Source organism: Somniosus microcephalus, chromosome 34 (genome assembly GCF_052327205.1).
Source record: "Somniosus microcephalus isolate GS21.2 chromosome 34, FLI_Smic_1.0, whole genome shotgun sequence".
Lineage (NCBI taxonomy): Eukaryota > Metazoa > Chordata > Chondrichthyes > Squaliformes > Somniosidae > Somniosus > Somniosus microcephalus.
The window spans coordinates 17463102-17480773 of record NC_141020.1 but is presented as its reverse complement, the minus strand read 5'-3'; the positions used below and the strand labels follow the sequence as shown (position 1 = coordinate 17480773).

Below are 17672 nucleotides of genomic sequence, written 5' to 3'. Positions count from 1 at the left end.
CCTTTACAACTGAATAACCCGCTCACACACACCAATGGGTCACTTCAACAAGGTACCAAAAGGCCCATGAGTCAGTGCCTTCAGAAGAGAAAGGAAAGGGAGGGAGGGGAGGGGGGGGGGGGGGAGGGAGGAGAACTTATTTCCTTAATGCAATTAATTTCTCAGCCAAGTTTGGCCATGGACACAAATACTTTCATTTATATAGTGCCTTTAACGTAGGAAATCGTAGTCCCAAGGCACTGGAACGTAAGCGGATAAAAAGTCACGCCGCACCAAAGAAGGAGATATTAGGGGGGGGTGACCAAAAGCGTGGTCAAAATGGTATGCTTTTAGGAGGGTCTTGAAGGGGGAGAGATTTAACGTGTTCCTATGCGAGGCAGAGGTTTAAGGAGGGAATTCCAGAGCTTCGAGCCTTTACGGCTGAAGGCACAGCCGCCAATGGTGGGGTGAAGGAAGTGGGGGGGACGCACAAGAGGCCAGAATTGGTGGAACACATAGTTCTCGGGAGGGTTGTAGGAGGTTACAAAGACATAACAACATAAGAAGTAGGAGCAGGAGTAGGCCATACGGCCCCTCGGGCCTGCTCCGCCATTCAATAGGATCATGGCTGGTCCGAATCTAGACTCACGTCCACTTCCCTGCCCTCTCCCCGTAACCCCTAATTCCCTTATCTGCTAGGAAACTGTCTATCTCCGTTTTAAATTTATTTAATGTTGCAGCTTCCACAGCTCTCTGGGGTAGCAAATTCCATAGATTTACTACCCTCTGAGCGAAGAAGTTTCTCCTCATTTCAGTTTTGAAAGGGCAGCCCCTTATTCTAAGATTATGCCCCCTAGTTCTAGTCTCACCCATCAGTGGAAACATCCTCCCCGCATCCACCCGATCAAGCCCCCTCACAATCTTATGTTTCGATATGATCGCCTCTCATTCTTCTGAACTCCAATGAGTAGAGTCCCAACCTACTCAACCTTTCCTCATACGTCAACCCCCTCATCTCCGGAATCAACCGAGTGAGGGACGAGGCCATGGAGAGATTTGAACACGAGGATGAGAATTTTAAAATCAAGGACACTCCTCTGTTCATCTGACAACCAGCAGTGGCAGAAGGCAGAGGGCCACAAAGTCAACTCAACTTGAGCAAAAATGAAAGGCTGCTTCAAAGTGAGGAATGAAGAGGACGAAGTTATAAAAAGCCAACCATAAACCTTGTTCGAAAATCTCAGGCTTGCAATTTGTTCGCACTAAGCCTACTCCAGGTGCTTATATTCCTGTATTCCACATACACAAATACTTTGTACAAGTTATTGTTTTCCCCAGCACTCCAATTAAGTGTGGCTGAAGGTCAGAGGTTCTGGTATAGGCTTGCAAACAGAAAATAAAACTGAATAAAAGCAGAAAGCAAAGACAAGTTGTGCAAGAGAGAACAGTAGCGATACTCTAATTATCATTTTACCTGGTCTACCAGGGTTAGGGTTTACGTAATCCCAGGTGTCAGCATCATTCTTAAAGACATTTAAACGGGTTGGCTGCAACAGAAAATAAGGAGTTATATGCACCAGTAAGTCTACTTCGTAGAAGAGGCCCCAATATGAGGATGGCTCAAAAATGGCAGAAAATCTACTTCCAGCTAATTTAGCACACCGTTTTAGGATTGTGGAAAGGTAATGAAATCGATGTCGCTCACGAGACAGAATTCTGCAGGCAGGTACAACTACAACATACCATGATTCCCTTAGAAAGTGGCCCCAGCAGAATTTGAGCTTGTAATCAGATTTGGGTGGAGCAAACCATTCCACTGCCCTTTTCCAGTTTTTAGTGAATTCAATAGGAACAAACTGGATGAATTTTACACGAGTAAAAGCAAGAAATTGCATAAACATTTAGTAAAGCTTTGCATCAAGGACACAAGGAAAAGGTTGCGTCTATTTGCAACACCAGATTTCTGATTGGTCCCCTTGGAGGACAAGACCAGATTTCTGATTGGTCCCCTTGGAGGACAAAATACACCCAGCAATTTATCTAGAATATGTAATTAGATCCTGCCTGCCTAAGTAATCAAGTACTTTGCAATGTGCAATCACAGCACAAGGAAAATTAGTCACCGGATGGGTCACTAATTAAACCCATCACCCAGCTGGCTATGCAGCTAAATGACGTGAAGACTGCTGCCATTTAACACCCACGACTGGGATTAGATTGCTACGCTTCCAGACACCATTCCGCTTCACGTAAACAAAAAGATTAGCCCCGAAGCAGTTAACCCAAGAATGGAGGATAACCCAACCTGCTATTGTTCCTAACGGCCTGTGGTAAAAGCACAGAATGGCACCATGTCACACAACCACAAGGTGCCAGGATCAATCTCTGGTATGTGTCAAATTAATTGAAGTCTGCCAGGACAAGATTCGCCACTGCAATTGGCTTCAGTACCCTGAGCTAGGAAAGGGTTTAAAAAAATAAAACAGGCAAGATTTCTTCCACTCATTGCCACTGAACAGCAACCTGTTGCAAAGCACGTGTGCGGGTGCCAGAGGACAGGATCACGCTTAGTTAGCTGGGGCGCCCTCTACAGTCAAACAGCCCAGCAACACTCACGGTCTAGGCTTGTAGATGTAGAATATCCATATGGGCAAGGCAGCAGGAGAGCTGCCCTTGGAACCACACCCAAGGAGTCAACAGCTTCAGGAAAGGACGAAGGTGGGGGGGGGGGGGGGGAAGTTAATTAAAGGATTGGGGCAGGGGAAGAAGCAAAAGGTTTAAAAAATAAAATTAGAACAGCTGCCAATAGATTCCAGTAACCCAGAACAAGGAGAACAAACGCAGCACCGGACGGCTCTACTGCCATATATCAAACAGAATCTTTCCATGCACGTTGTGCATCGTACCGCGTACACTTACCTTCGCATATTCTATTTTCAAAGTACAACATCCAGAATAAATATCGGCACCATTGAGAGATGCTTTGGCCTTCTGTGCACTTTGAACAGAGTCAAATGTATAGCGAATGAAGGAAAATACACATATATACACATTCTGCAATAAAAGTGACACACTGAACATTTTCAGCAGAAGCTCCCCTCAGTGGCGCAGTGGGTAAATGCACCAGTGTAATGTACCAAGCAGATGACACCGCTCAGTGTACTACTGAGCCAAGCAGTTGAGGAAAGTCCTGCTCTGTCACAGGCCAATGATCTTAACTGGGGAGGTGTGGTCGAGGAGCTAACAATTGGTCTCAGTGTCTGTGAGCTCTGTTTTTTGGCGTGCAAGGAAGGGGGGGGGGGGGGGGGGTTGGTTGAAGCTAAACAGCCACGATTCCTTTTGTTGTTATTCAACAAACTCTGCTAGAAAGTGGACTCCGAACGAGAACAGAATGAGGCTCGGCTCAGAGGCGAACCCACAGTTAAATTGCCGGCCAGCACTCACCACTTCAGGCCAAGGAAATGGGAGCGCTGCCAGTATCCACAGAACTGCACATCAGAACACTCAGCAGGAAGGGAAAGAAATTCAATTTTTTAAAAGTAGCTAAGTTACAAAAATATACCAATTATTTCAGTAAATTGGCTATCCGATAGTAAATATATCTATATATACAAACTTCCCCCTTTATATTCTTTCCTACAAGTGTTTACCAACAATCTTATGAAAACTGGACATCTCAGCTACTCCCGTTCGACTTGCCAGCCGTGGCTCAGTGGGTAGCTCCCTCGACTCAGTCAGAAAGTTGTGGGATCAAGTCCCACTCCAGAGACTTGAGCATGGTTCAGGCTGACACTCCAGTGCAGCGTTGAGGGAGTGCTGAGCTGTCAGAGGGGTCATCTTTCAGATGAGATGTTAAACCGAGGCACCCCCCGTCTCTCAGGTGGACGCAAAAGATCCCGTGGCACTATTTCGAAGAAGAGCAGGGGGAGCTCTCCCCGGTGTCCTGGCCAATATTTATCCCTCAGTCAACATAACAAAAACAAGATTATCTGGTCATTATCGCATTGTTGTTTGCGAGAGCTTGCTGTGCGCAATTGGCTGCTGTGTTTCCTACATTACAACAGTGACTACACTTCAAAAGTACTTCATTGGGATGTCCTGAGATTGTGAAAGGCGCTATAGAAATGCAAGTCTTTCTTTTTGCATTTCAAAAAAGCCACTGCCTCCCAATGAAACAGTAGTTCACAGCACACAAGGAGGCCATTCAGCCCAACACGCATGCCCAGGCTCTCAGTTATCCATTAAGTCCCATTCCCCATCCCTTTCGAAAATATTCATTTTCAAATATTTATCCACTTTCCTTTTCAGAGCCATCAGGGATTATGCTTTGGGTAAAATTCTAACCTCTCCCTTCATGATCTTAAACCTCCCTTTAATTACTGACTCACTGAACAACTTAAGTTATCAAACCCCCTCAAGTTTGAACACCTCTATCAGATCAGATCAACCCTTCTGTGTTTCTAATAAGAGAACCAGTTTCTCTAGTAACTAAAGCCTCTCATCGCTGGTATCATTTGGTGAATCACTTCTGCACCCTCTCCATAGCCTGACAGCTTTGCTAAAGTAAAGCATCCAAAACTGGACACACGATTTTAACTGCAGCCTAACCAAACATTTGTATAGATTTAGTATTACCTCTGCTTTTGAACCAGATTTCCTAATATATAAAACTCAGGTTCCTTTATTTTTATTAAACAAAGCAGCTTTGTCAAACTGTCCTCCCACTTTCAAAGGTCCGTGTGTCTGAACCCCGAAGTTGCTCTACTCTTTTTAGAATTTCTTTGCTCCATTCAGTGCATTAGTGAGCTCCATATTCACTCCTCCAAAATGCATCACATTTCTCCACATTAAACGTCTTGATATTTAGCTGCTAAATCTACTAACCTGTCTGCATCCTCCTAAAGTCACAGTCCTTTCATAGTTAACCACCTGCGCTATTTTTGCGCCATCTGCAAGCTGATATTCATAGAATCATTGTAGAAACTTAACAGCACAGGAGACCTCCATTCAGCCAGCAGTTGTGCTCAGTCCTACACTCCCTGCTTTCTGCCCGGAGCTCAGAGTTCCTCATCCTCAAGTACCTGCCCAACTCCCTTTTAAAATGATTTATGGAATCAGCTTCCACCACCTTTTCAGGTAGTGTTCCAGATTTTGAAAAATTCATTCACGGGATGTGGGCTTTGCTGGCAAGGCTGGCATTTATTGCCCATCCCTAATTATCAAGAAGGTGGCGGTGAGCCGCACTGAGTGGCTGTTAAGAGTCAACCACATTGCTGTGGGTCTGGAGTCACGTATCGGCCAGACCGGGTACAGACAGCAGATTTCCTTCCCTAAAGGACATTAGGGAACCAGATGGGTTTTTACAACAATCTGGTAGTTTCATGGTCACCATTACTAATACTATACTAACTTTTTGATTCCAGATCTATTTACAGGAAACTTTCGTTTAACCGGAGGTTAAATGTCCGGAAAGCTCTATCTACCGGCAAAATTCAGGAGCCGTTTCCTTTAAGTTTTTTTTACTTCTCGTTGCTTTTTTTTCCCCCCTAGTCAGGCTCTGCAAGGTCTAGCTGAAGCTGTTGCTTAGCTACAGAGACGCTTTTAAGCTGCGGCCGACTGTTTTGAAGCTGTTGCTAAGCAACAGGGTTTGTTGATTCACACGGAGCTCAAAAGCTCCGTATGATTTAACATTAGCGCTGGTTTCTACGGCAGTTTTGATAGGACCGAGCTGGTGCCGTACCGTCAGTGCCGGATACCAGAAAGTTTCCTGTAATTGAAATTCCACAGCTGCCGTGGTGGGATTTGAACTCACGTCTCCAGATCATTAGTCCAGGCCTCTGGATTAAGAGCCCAGTAACATTACCACTATGCTACCGTACCTCTAGATCCTGGCAACTGAGTGAAAAAAAATTTCTCTCATCTCCCCTTCAGATCTTTTTGCCATTGATTTTAAATATATAACCTCTGGTTATTGACCCACTCGCCAGAGGGAACAGTTTTTCTCCATCTACTCTATCAAAACCTTTCATCATCTTGAAAACCTCTATTAGGTCACCTCTTAACCTTCTCTGTTCCAAGGAGAACAGTCTGAACTTTCCCAACCTCCCCTCATAACTGAAGTCCCGCATATCAGGATGTTTCCTGGTAAACCTCCTCCGGACCCTTTCTAAAGCATTTACATCTTTCCTAAAGTGTGGTGCCCAGAGTTGTCCACAATACTCCAGCTGAGGCCTAACCAGTGATTTGTAAAGTAAAGCTGTGTACCTTATACCCAAGTCTAGACACAGCATTGTTTATGTTTGTGTCAGCTGTGGCTCAGTGGGTAGCACTCTCGCCTCTGAGTCAGAAGGTTGTGGGTTCACTGCAGCGACTTGAGCACATAAATCTAGGCTGACACTCCCAGTGCAGTGTTGAGGGAGTGCTGCACTGTCGGAGGTGCCGTCTTTCAGATGAGACGTTAAGCCGAGGCCCCGTCTGCCCTCTCAGGTGGACGCAAAAGATCCAATGGCACTATTTCGAAGAGCAGGGGAGTTCTCCCCGGTGTCCTGGGGCCAATATTTATCCCTCAACCAACATAACAAAAACAGATTATCTGGTTATTATCACATTGCTGTTTGTGGGAGCTTGCTGTGCGCAAACTGGCTGCTGCGTTTCCCACATTACAACAGTGACTCCACTCCAAAAGGTACTTCATTGGCTGTAAAGCGCTTTGAGACGTCCGGTGGTCGTGAAAGGCGCTATAGAAATGCAAGTCTGTCTTTCTTTTTCTTTTACCTGCAGCCCAAAAGACATCCATTCACCACTGCTGTGTCTGTACTTTAATCAACTTCCTATCTATGCTGCCACATTTCCTTTAACAGTGTGCCTTAATTTTATCAACAAGCCTCCCAATGTTAAGATTAGACTTATAGAATGAATAGACAAAAGCACTAGAAGCCACTGACCTACTGGCGTAAACCTTAAAAAAAATACATGTTACAGTACTGCCATTTGGAAGGGCAGTATTGGCAAGTACATTATTCCCGGTTAGCGCTCAAGTTAATGTCACTGTGAAGGTGGCAGTTAATAGCAACCAATATACAAGCTTGCCCTTGTGGCCAAACACCCAAAATGTAACTGGCCTTGGGAACAGCCAATCACAAGAGCAGACAGCTCAAAAATACTCCCTTAATGCACTGCTTCAAGACTGAGCCTAAAGGATATTCCACCATTGCCTGAATTCCGTTCTTTCTGAAGATCACAATCCTATGAACAGGCCCACATGGATTGCAAATAGTGTACAGAACGTCCTGAAAAACAAGGCAGTTGCAGAGTGTAAACGCTTTCACTCTCACAGCACACATTCAAATTCTCACAGGACTGCAATTAAAGCACTTCCCAGGAAGCAGGCAAATGAACAGAACACTACGCACAATTAATGAGCTTGATGTGATTGAGATTCTTAAAAAAAAAAGAGGGCATACCATAACAGGATGTCCCAGCTTTGTGTATTAATCGGCCGCATAAGCCCATACCATGGAGCCTCAGGGACCAAAAGTTTAATCCAACATTGCTACTTATATTTCAATTTACTGATACAAACAGATAATGGCCCAGAAATTCGGGTTGGGGGCTTCCCGCGGGTGCAAGCCCCCGACCTGCACTTACCTAGCGCGCCGGCCGTTGAGCTATGGGCCCGCGTGGGATTCCGATCCTGGGCCTCCTCCAACTGCCGGCGCGCAGTGCTTGCGTATCCCAGGGGCGCAGTTAGTTCGAAGCGTGCCCTGGGATCACGTGGGCCATGGAGAGCCAATGGTAGCAGGGAATGCTTCATTCATAAGTTTGACAGGAAGAGCTGTCAAAACTATAAATACTATAAGCCCCAAAACATCACTAAAACTTCAAATAATTTTTTTTTAAAACATCACATTTTTAAAATAACTATAAATTACATGAAATAACTATTTTAAACAATAATTTAAATTTTTGAAAAAATTAATTACATTTTCTAACGGGGCTAAAAATAAACTTACCTTTCTTTAAAGTATTTAAAAATAATAAACCTGTGGAAAAAATGTTTTAATTTTAATTAATTCACCACTTACCTTGTTACAAGCAGGCCTTGCGCCTGCTTTTTAATATGTCTAACTCCTGGAGACTTACCCTCCCGGAGAAACCTGGAGAAAAAACATAACTTCGATGCGCACACGCTGCCTCTCCGGCGCACGTGTTCGACCTCTGAACCCCTTCTTTCAGGGGAATGGAAGTGCCGGTTTCCCGCACATGCACAGTGCATGCACAAAACCGCCACTTCCATTGGGCCTACGGGTGAATACCCCGTGCGTACTCACCTGTGGAGACCCGAATTTCTGGGCCATTAATGTTCTGATCTAGGAGCAACAAAAATCAATCAGGAAAAAAACAGCAAATAAGGAATAGAAGCACATATAGAACAGAGCTGCCTGGGCTTAGGGGTCTGGATTGTCCGGACTTGGGAGCTACACATGACCCACAAGCTGTACCTTGGGCATTCCTGTGCTAAAACCTCATGTTGGAAAGTACGCTCTATAGTTGTTAGTGTGCATCGCATCCAACTAATCCCAAACACTTTGCTATGCTGCAAGTAGCAATGGACTCGAGAGAAACTGCAGCGTAGTCGCTCAGCCCTCTACATGCAGCACGGACTAAAAAGTCAAATGTTGCTGTGCGATTATAATTGGCAGATCAGTGGTTCTGCCATAATCAATTAAAAAAACATCGCTCCTTTAAAATGCCCGAGAGACTCAGGACAGTCAAAGGACTTTGGCTTCGAGCCCAGATGGTCTTAGAAAATCAACTGCAATATGAAAGGCCGCACAGATGCTGGTACTGAAAACTAAACTTGATGCTAAACCCTCCTAGGCGGTCGCTAAAGATCTATTTGAAGAGGAGCCGGTAGTTCTTCCTGGCAAAGAACTAACGTGGGGTTTGCTGCCAGGCACAGGGTCAAGCAGGACAACGAGGCTGTGCACCATGAGGTTCAGCGTGAGCTGGTCTCCGGAAAGGAAGGAGGGAACCAGGGGCTGTGGCACAGAGCTTCTGGCAGCAGCCGAACAGAACGGCTTTGGTCCTGCTGATGTTTAGTTGCAAAACATTCTGGCCCATTCGCATCTCTATCAGGCAGGAAGTCGGACAGCATAGCCTTGGGGTCAAGGGTGGTGTGGAAGCTGGGTATTACCAGCAGCAACGGGTGGGGTGGGGGGAAAGGCCGACAGGACAACATTTGCTTAGTTTTGTCCTTTGGTAAGCTACCCAAACCACGATCTTGGGAGTGCTGAAAACATCGCCCAGCTTCTGCTAAACTTACTGTATTGATGGGGTAAATAGAGTTAGCAATGTTGATCAATAGGACATTATTGCTTTTGGAGTCATCGTCCTCTGGCCTGGCAATTTTCTGGCTTGTGGAAAAGCAAATGTAGGCCAGCTGTCCCGCAACGTAGATGGGGTTATCTGCCGCGTAGTTCACGCAGCTACACGCACCATCGATGTCCTCAAACTCAACCAGTGCTTGCTTTCGCCTCGGCATCAGCATCACACAGCTGTGAACCAAACACAAGGGCTGTTAATAGCAGGGCTGCGGAATTTAAAAAAAAAAAGCATTCAGTCCGTCTTTGTGGAGCACAACATTAGATCACCACTAGAGGCAAACCTGCGCCTGGAGTAAGCAACCCGCGCCTGGAGTAAGCAACCCGCGCCTGGAGTAAGCAACCCGCGCCTGGAGTAAGCAACCCGCGCCTGGAGTAAGCAACCCGCGCCTGGAGTAAGCAACCCGCGCCTGGAGTAAGCAACCCGCGCCTGGAGTAAGCAACCCGCGCCTGGAGTAAGCAACCCGCGCCTGGAGTAAGCAACCCGCGCCTGGAGTAAGCAACCCGCGCCTGGAGTAAGCAACCCGCGCCTGGAGTAAGCAACCTGCGCCTGGAGTAAGCAACCATTCAACTCAGGTTTAGGGAGGAAACGTTTGTGAATCCTTCCAGCACTGGCTTGCACTCCAGACCGACCACTGCTGGATCGAGACTGACACCATCGTACATTAACTTAGGTCGTCCCTCGTCCGCTATGTGACATTTCCATTTCTTGTACAGGAAACTTTCGATTAACCGGCCCCTAAATAACCGGAAATGTCGGTTAACCAGTAAAATTCAGGAGTAGGTTCAGGTAACTTTTATTACTTTTTTTTTACTCCATTTGTTGCTGTGCAAGGGTGTGGCTGCAGCTGTTGCTAAGCTACAGAGACACTTGCAACTTGTGCCCATTGTTCTGAAGCTGTTGCTAAACAACAGGGTTTGTTGCTTTATATGGAGCTCTCAGCTCCGTATCTTTTACTATAGCTTTCGGTTATCCGGAATTTTTGATGAACCGGCACCACGTCGGTCCCGTCCATGCCGGATAAAAGAAAGTTTCCTGTAGCAGGCATTCATCCTCTTAAGATTGTTGTTTTAGTTGCATTTGCACTGAAATATATAGTTTTTTCACACACACTAGGAACTGGGTTGACACGACCCCGACTCATTCATTTTTCAGCTTTTAGAGTAATGTTCAACTCAATCAGAATTGAACTTCAAAGGAGAATGGACACTATGGACAAGTCCTGATGCTAAACATCTGGACTGGCCTCGCACGTTCTACTCTTTAGGATATCCAAAACTCGGCTGCCCGTGTCCGAACTCGCACCGAGTCCCGTTCGCCCATCACCCCTGTGCTCGCTGACCTACATTGGCTCCTGGTTAAGCAGCGCCTCGATTTAAAATTCTCATTCTTGTTTTCAAATCTCTCCATGGTCTCGCCCCTCCCTAGTTCTGTAACCTCCTCCTGCCACCCCCACCCCCCCCAACCAAGATCTCTGCGCTCCTCTAATTCTGGCCTCGAGCGTCCCTGATTTTAACCGCTCAACCATTGGTGGTCATCCCTTCAGCTGCCTGGGCCCCAAGCTCTGGAATTCCCTCCCTAAACCTCTCCGCCTCTCTAACGCTCTCTCTCCTCCTTAAAGACGCTCCTTAAAACCTACCTCTTTGACCAAGCTTTTGGTCACCTGTCCTAATACAGGAAACTTTGTGATATCCGGCACCGATGGGACCGAGCTGTTGCCGTCCCATCAAAACTGCCGGACAAACCGGCGCTAATGTTAAAACATACGGAGCTTTTGAGCTCCGTATCTAGCAACAAACCCAGCTTCTAAACAGTCGGCCGTAGCTTGCAAGCATCTCTGTAGCTAAGCAACAGCTTTAGCTAGGCCTTGCAGAGCCTGACTGGTGAAAAAAAAGCAACGAAAAGAAAAAAAACTTACTGAACCGACTCCTGATTTTTGCCGGTGGCTCGAGCAGTTAACCTCCGGATAAACCAAAGTTTCCTGTATCTCAAGTGGCCCGGGGTCAAATATCGTTTTGCAACACTCCTGTGAAGTGCCTTGCGACGTTTTACGTTCAAGGCGCTATATAAATACAAGTAGTTACTGAGCACAGTATTGTGTAAGCCCCATATTTAGACATTTATCCAACATCCTTTTTGCACAAGAGTATGATAGCATTATACACAGCTCAGCTTCAATTTTTTTGTGATGAAGCCACCAAAATAAGTGTGAGGTACAATAAAATGCTTCAGCAGCATTTGACATCAAATTCTGGATTGGTTTACAATTCTGAGTTTAATAGGATGCTCTTGATCCTGACCATCCCATCTATGTAGTTTTAATAATGTAGTATACAGTACTCTAAGTATAATGTGACATACCCTGCAGAGGACCAAAGGAGGAAGAAAACTTGCATTTGTAAAGCCTTGCACAACCTCGGGCCGCCCCAAAGCACTTTACAATCAATTAAGTATTTTTGGAGTGTAGTCACTGCTGGATTGCAGCAAACAAGACAGCCAATTTGTGCACAGCAAGGCCCAATAAACAGCAATGTGATCAACAACCAGATACAGGAAACTCTTTTTTTTAAATCCAGCACCGACGGGACCGGCGTGGTGCAGGTTTATCAAAAAGTCCGGATTGCAGAGAGGTATAGTAAAAGGTACGAGAGCTCCGTACACAGCAACAAATCCAGGCTTCCCTGTTGCATAGCAACAGGTGCAGGAACCCCGGCCACAAGATCCAGGCGCCCCTGTTGCATAGCAACAGGTGTAGGAACCCCGGTTACACGGCCACAGATCCAGGAACGGCCACTAATATGAAGTAAAACTTACCTGAACCTACTCCTGAATTTTGTCGGTTAACAGAGATTTCCGGTTATTTAGGTGCCGGTAAATCGAGAGTTTCCTGTAATCTGTTTTTTAGTGGTATTGAGTGAGGGATAAATGCTGGCTAAGACACTGGGGAGAACTCCCCTGCTCTTCAAATATTGGCACGGAATCTTTTACATCCAACTGAGGGGGCAGACGGGGCCTCAGTTTAATGTCTCACCCATGAGGCGGCACCTCCGACAGTGCAGCGCTCCCTCGGTACTGCACTGGAGCATCAGCCTACATTAGGCGCTCAAGTCTCTGGAATGGGGCTCAAACCCACGACCTTCTGACTCGGAGGCGAGAGTGCTACCAATGGGCCAAGCTCGACACCTAAACCATAAAAAGTGCAACCTTCACTAAATGCCAATAAAACTTTTGGTTAAAAAAAAAAGGTGCAAATTCCCGACCTCAGCCGAGCAGAAACGTCACTCAAAAGGAGAAAACTGCCACTATGTTTTGTGGTGTGGAGGTGCCGGAGTTGGACTGGGGTGGACAAATGTAAGAATACATGTTTTGTGTATAGTGCTCTCTCTCGAGCACTTGCCAGATTGCAAGTAACAGAAAGTACAGGAAACTTTGTGATATCCGGCACCGACGGGACCAAGCTGGTGCCGTACCATCAAAACTGCCGGACAAACCGGCGCTAATGTTAAAACATACGGAGCTTCTGAGCTCCGTGTGAAGCAACAAACCCTGTTGCTTAGCAACAGCTTCAAAACATTCGGCGCAGCTTGCAAGCGTCTCTGTAGCTAAGCAACAGCTTCAGCTAGACGCTTGGGAGCCACGACTGGAAAAAAAAAAGCAACGAAAAGTAAAAAAAAACTTCTGAACCAACTCCTGAATTTTGCCGGTGGATAGAGCTTTTCGGACATTTAACCTCCGGTTAAACGAAAGTTTCCTGTAGCTAACATCAAGGCTACACGTCCTTCGTCTGTTGATTCAGATATTCCAAAGACTTAGCAACAGACATCTTACACCAGGTCAGCATTCTGCCCTTTAACATACCTGACACTGCCAAAATCCTGCAGAGCCTCCATAAGGTCGACTTCCATTACTCCATCCAACAGCCCTCGGACGTGGACCACAGCAGATGGCAAAATCTTATTGTGGTCTTCAGGACCGGCATCCTGAAGTGAAAATGGGTCAATTGTCGATCATACTAGCACTTCACAGTAATCCAGTTACTTACTGAAGATTTTCTATGCAATTGAATGGCCCTTTATCTGATCACTTGTTGCAAACAGGGCTCATTTCACTCCTTTGCAGTCTTATAGAAACATAGACGATAGGAGCAGGAGTAGGCCATTTGGCCCCTCGAGCCTGCTCCGCCATTCAATGAGATCATGGCTGATCATCCAAATTCAGTCCCCTGTCCCTGCCTTCTCCCCATATCCCTTGATCCCTTTAGCCTTAAGAAATATATCTACCTACTTCTTGAATATATTTAATGAATTGGCCTCCACTGCCTTCTGTGGTAGAGAATTCCTCAGGTTCACCACTCTCTGGGTGAAGAAATTCCTCCTCATCTCTGTCCTAAATGGCTTACCCCTTATCCTTAGTCTTGCCAATCAGCACAGTATTAATAGAAGACAACTCTACAAATTACACTCATGTCACTCCCTTCAATTACTTAGCTCCTAGATGAACTGCGCAGTGCGGTAACCACCATACAGAATAGTGAGTATGGGTGTTAGTCAGCAGTGCTTTAATATGGGAGCCGGGGGGGGGGGGGGAAAACATGAACCTGCATTCCCAATCTCCATTCTTATTGCTGATTGAAGTATGTGCATACAAAGTGAGCACAGTACTCCTTAGTTAAATAATCAGCCAGCACACACTGTTCAAGCCCACACGAAGAATAATGAATTGGACAAAATACGGCAGAGCTAAGCAGCACCGAAACTACATCCCATTAGCCAGTGGGGAAATCACTTTTGCAGGGGGAGGAGCATAAAGAAGAAACCATCCACATTAAGTAGTCCTTTGTGGTGGAGCTAGCGCTTAAAAGGCCTCAATCAGAAGCAGAATGTTTTCCCTCAAAGAAAGGGTGAGGAGAAGGTTCCTGAGCACTATTTACAATCACAAGTGTACAGAAACGTCAAGGTTAGCCTCTGCACTCAAAAATCAGCTAAAGTTCCCACTTCGGATCACTATTCAGCACCCCGGGATAGCATGCATATCTGAACTTCAGAGGCAAGGATAGCATTGGACTTGAATGATGCCTCGTCCAAGTAGCCATTCCATTCCTCATGTTCAAATCAAGTCCCTGTAGGTGATTTGCCATGGGCAGCATAGAATAGTATAGCACAGGAGGAGGCCATTCGGCCCATCGACTCTGCGCCAGCGCTTTCGAAGAGCAATCCAGTTAGTCCCACTCGTTCCCCATATCCCTGCAGTTTTTTCACACCTTCCAGCAATGGGGATACGAGCAGGAACCACATCTGATTTTTGCACCTCCATAACCATTTGTACCTCAGCCTTTAAGATTGAGGAGGAGGAATTTCCTCAATCAGAGGGTTGTGAATCTTTGGAATTTTCTACCCCAAAGGGCTGTGGGTGCTGAATCATTGAGAATATTCAATAGATAGATTTTTGGAATCAAGGGATACAGAGATTGGACGGGAAAGTGAAGTTCAGGTCGAAGATCAGCCATAATCTTATGGAATGGCGGAGCAGACTCGAGGGTCCGCATGGCCTACTCCTGCTCCTAATTCTTACGGTGGACTTCATCACTACGCATTGGGGGCTCACGGGTGAGTGAGTGCAGCCCTGACCTTTACCAGTCTTGCAAAATTGAGGCCGAGGGACCAGCCAAGCATGTTTGGTACGGATTAGATTCTGATTACAGGCAGTAGCATCAACAATGGCTGGGTCACTGGACTCAACACTAACAGCTATCTGCTTTGTGCATTGTTCTTATCTCCTTTGTCACAAATGACAAAGGAACTCTTTACAGTTAATCAAAGTCAATGGCCCTACTCCTGCTCCTAATTCTTATAACCCAGAGACAGTGAGGTTAATTATAGTACCCCAAGATTTTTTAAGCATGCGTTGCACCACAAGTACTTTTTTTTTTAAACATTCAGAAAGTATAAACCACACAACATTGAAATTATAAATGCACAACATGGGTTTCAAAAGGAAAGAACCCACTTTTAGGTTTATTTGAATTATTTCTTTTTATTCATGGCAAAGTCTGCATTTATTGCCCATCCCTAATTACCCTCGAGAAAGTGGTGCTGACCCACCGCCGTGAACCGCTACAGTCCATGTGGTGATGGAGCTCCCACAGCGCTGTTATGCCTCTTTGTAGTGACCGAGTGGCTTGCTAGGCCCTTTCGGAGGGCAGTGAAGAGTCCACCACATTGCTGTGGGTCTGGAGTCACATACAGGCCAGACCGGGTAAGGACGGCAGATTTCCTTCCCTAAAGGGCATCAGTGAACCAGATGGGTTTTTTACGACAACCCTCCTGGTGCTGAGTTTCATGGTCACCATTACTGACACTAGCTTTTTAACTCATAGAATGGTTACAGCACAGAAGGAGGCCATTTGGCCCGTCAAGCCTGTGCTGGCTCTCTGCCAGAGCTCTTCGGCTAGACTCTCACCCCCCACCCCCGTCCTTTCCCCATAGTCCTACAAATTTTTTCCCTTCAGGTACTTATCCAATTCCCTTTTGAAAGCCACGATTCACACAGCGCATTCCAGATCCTAACCACTCGCTGCGTAAAAAGTTTTTCCTCCCGTCGTCTTTGGTTCTTTTGCCAATCACCTTGAATCTGTCTCCTCTGGTTCTCGACCCTTCCGCCAATGAGAACAGTTTCTCTCTATCGACTCTGTCTAGACCCCTCATGATTTTCAGCCCCTCCATCAAATCTCCTCTCAAGCCCACTCTGCTCTAAAGAGAACAACCTCCCCAAAGCCTATCCACATAACTGAAGTTCCCTCATCTCTGGAACCATTTAGGACTGAGATGAGGAGGAATTTCTTCACCCAGAAAGTGGTGAACCTGTGGAATTCTCTACCACACAAGGCAGTGGAGGCCACTTCATTAAATATATTCAAGAAAGAGTTGGATATATTTCTTAAGGCTAAAGGGATCAAGGGCTATGAGGAGAAGGCAGGGACAGGGTACTGAGTTTGGATGATCAGCCATGATCTCATTGAATGGGGAGCAGGCTCGAGGGGCCGAATGGCCTACTCCTGCTCCTATCTTCTATGTTTCTATTCTTTTCTGCTCATGATTTTGAAATTATAGATTTATTTAATTCTTCAGCTGCCCTGGTGGGATTTGAACCCGGGCCTCTCGGATCATTTACAGTCCAGGTTTCTGGATCACTGGTCCAGCAGCAAAAACCACTGCGCTGCCGTTCGGCTGCAGCGAATGTCGCTCGAACTCAGCACCAAGGGGGGCTGGTGAGCAGAGGCTGGCCTTGTAACGGGCAGGGGTTGAGTTGCCAGGGGGGTGGGCCCAGTTTAAAGCAAGAGGCCCACCCGCCTAGGCCTAGAAGCTCCTTTGTCCATCTTGGATAGAAGAAGGGGGCGGGATGAGGCGGCCGTTAGTTCCCTCAGTCACCCCCCCTCCCTTCCCCGGCCGCCACGGTAAAAACTAGACGGCGGGAGGCCTGAAACCCTCGGCAGCCGCTCACCCTGTCAAGCCTGAAGCGCTTCGCTTGGTGTCTGCCCGCCATTTCCCCCGTTCCGACTGAACAATCGTCGGCGGCGCCTCACACACGGTTAAAAGAAAAATGGCGGCCGCACAAAACTGGCCGCCCCCCGACAGGACGTCATGACGTCAGGACGCCGGCGCGCCTTCCTCCAATCAGGCTCCCGCAGTTCGCCCGCGCCGTTTCCCCACTCTCGACTCTGATTGGCCCGAGGGGAAGCCCAGTCATCACTTGGGGCGGCATGAGTTTTCATTCATGAAATATTGTGGCATCGTCAACGCATGGGGGGTGAAAACATGCAGGCGGTCACATACTGCAAATAGACGGAAGTAGTCCTTTGTCGTGGAGCCAGCCTGTACCCGTACCAAGAAAAGACAGATTAACACTCGTGGTCTAAACCCCCCTTCATCGGAACTGAATAAAGTTTACCCCAAACTTTAGCCTGTCTTTTCTCTCTACAAATGCTCATTGATCCCATCTCCCAGTCAGAAGGTTTTTTTTTATTTTAAAATGTGAACATTTTACAGTGAATGACATTACAGAGCTCCATTCTCAGTCTTTTGTACAAAGTCACAAGCCCTCATGCCTACAAGGCAGGGGTCCCAGTCTACAAATTGATGATGTGATCTCCAAGCTTCTTGGTCGTCTTCACTTGTTCATGCAGATAGCGGGTCTCCAGGAATTCACACAGATGAGGGTCGGCACTCCCAGCCAGAAGGTTGCGGGTTTGAGTCCCACTCGAGCACAAGATCTAGGCTGACACTCCCAGTGCATTACTGAGGGAGTGCTGC

At 46.6% G+C, this 17672-nt stretch overlaps 1 protein-coding gene across 25 annotated transcripts in view; it reads right to left on the bottom strand.

Moving 5' to 3' along the window:
- LOC147096834 (heterogeneous nuclear ribonucleoprotein L-like) overlaps window positions 1-16978 on the bottom strand; it is a 69102-nt gene extending 52124 nt beyond the window's left edge. For 20 of the 25 annotated variants that reach the window (XM_085973490.1, XM_085973494.1, XM_085973500.1 and 17 more), the window contains exons 1-6: window positions 16864-16976; window positions 13222-13343; window positions 9305-9536; window positions 7183-7268; window positions 2899-2995; window positions 1454-1526 (exon numbers count right to left, since the gene is read on the bottom strand). In XM_085973490.1, the coding sequence (XP_085829616.1) occupies window positions 1454-1526; window positions 2899-2995; window positions 7183-7268; window positions 9305-9536; window positions 13222-13343; window positions 16864-16905 (652 nt within the window). In that variant the 5' untranslated portion in view covers window positions 16906-16976. Of the gene's footprint in view, window positions 1-1453; window positions 1527-2898; window positions 2996-7182; window positions 7269-9304; window positions 9537-13221; window positions 13344-16863 lie in introns of all 25 variants that reach the window. The other 5 variants (XM_085973485.1, XM_085973489.1, XM_085973488.1 and 2 more) reach the window with 2 other exon arrangements.
- Between the last annotated feature and the right edge of the window lie 694 nt (window positions 16979-17672).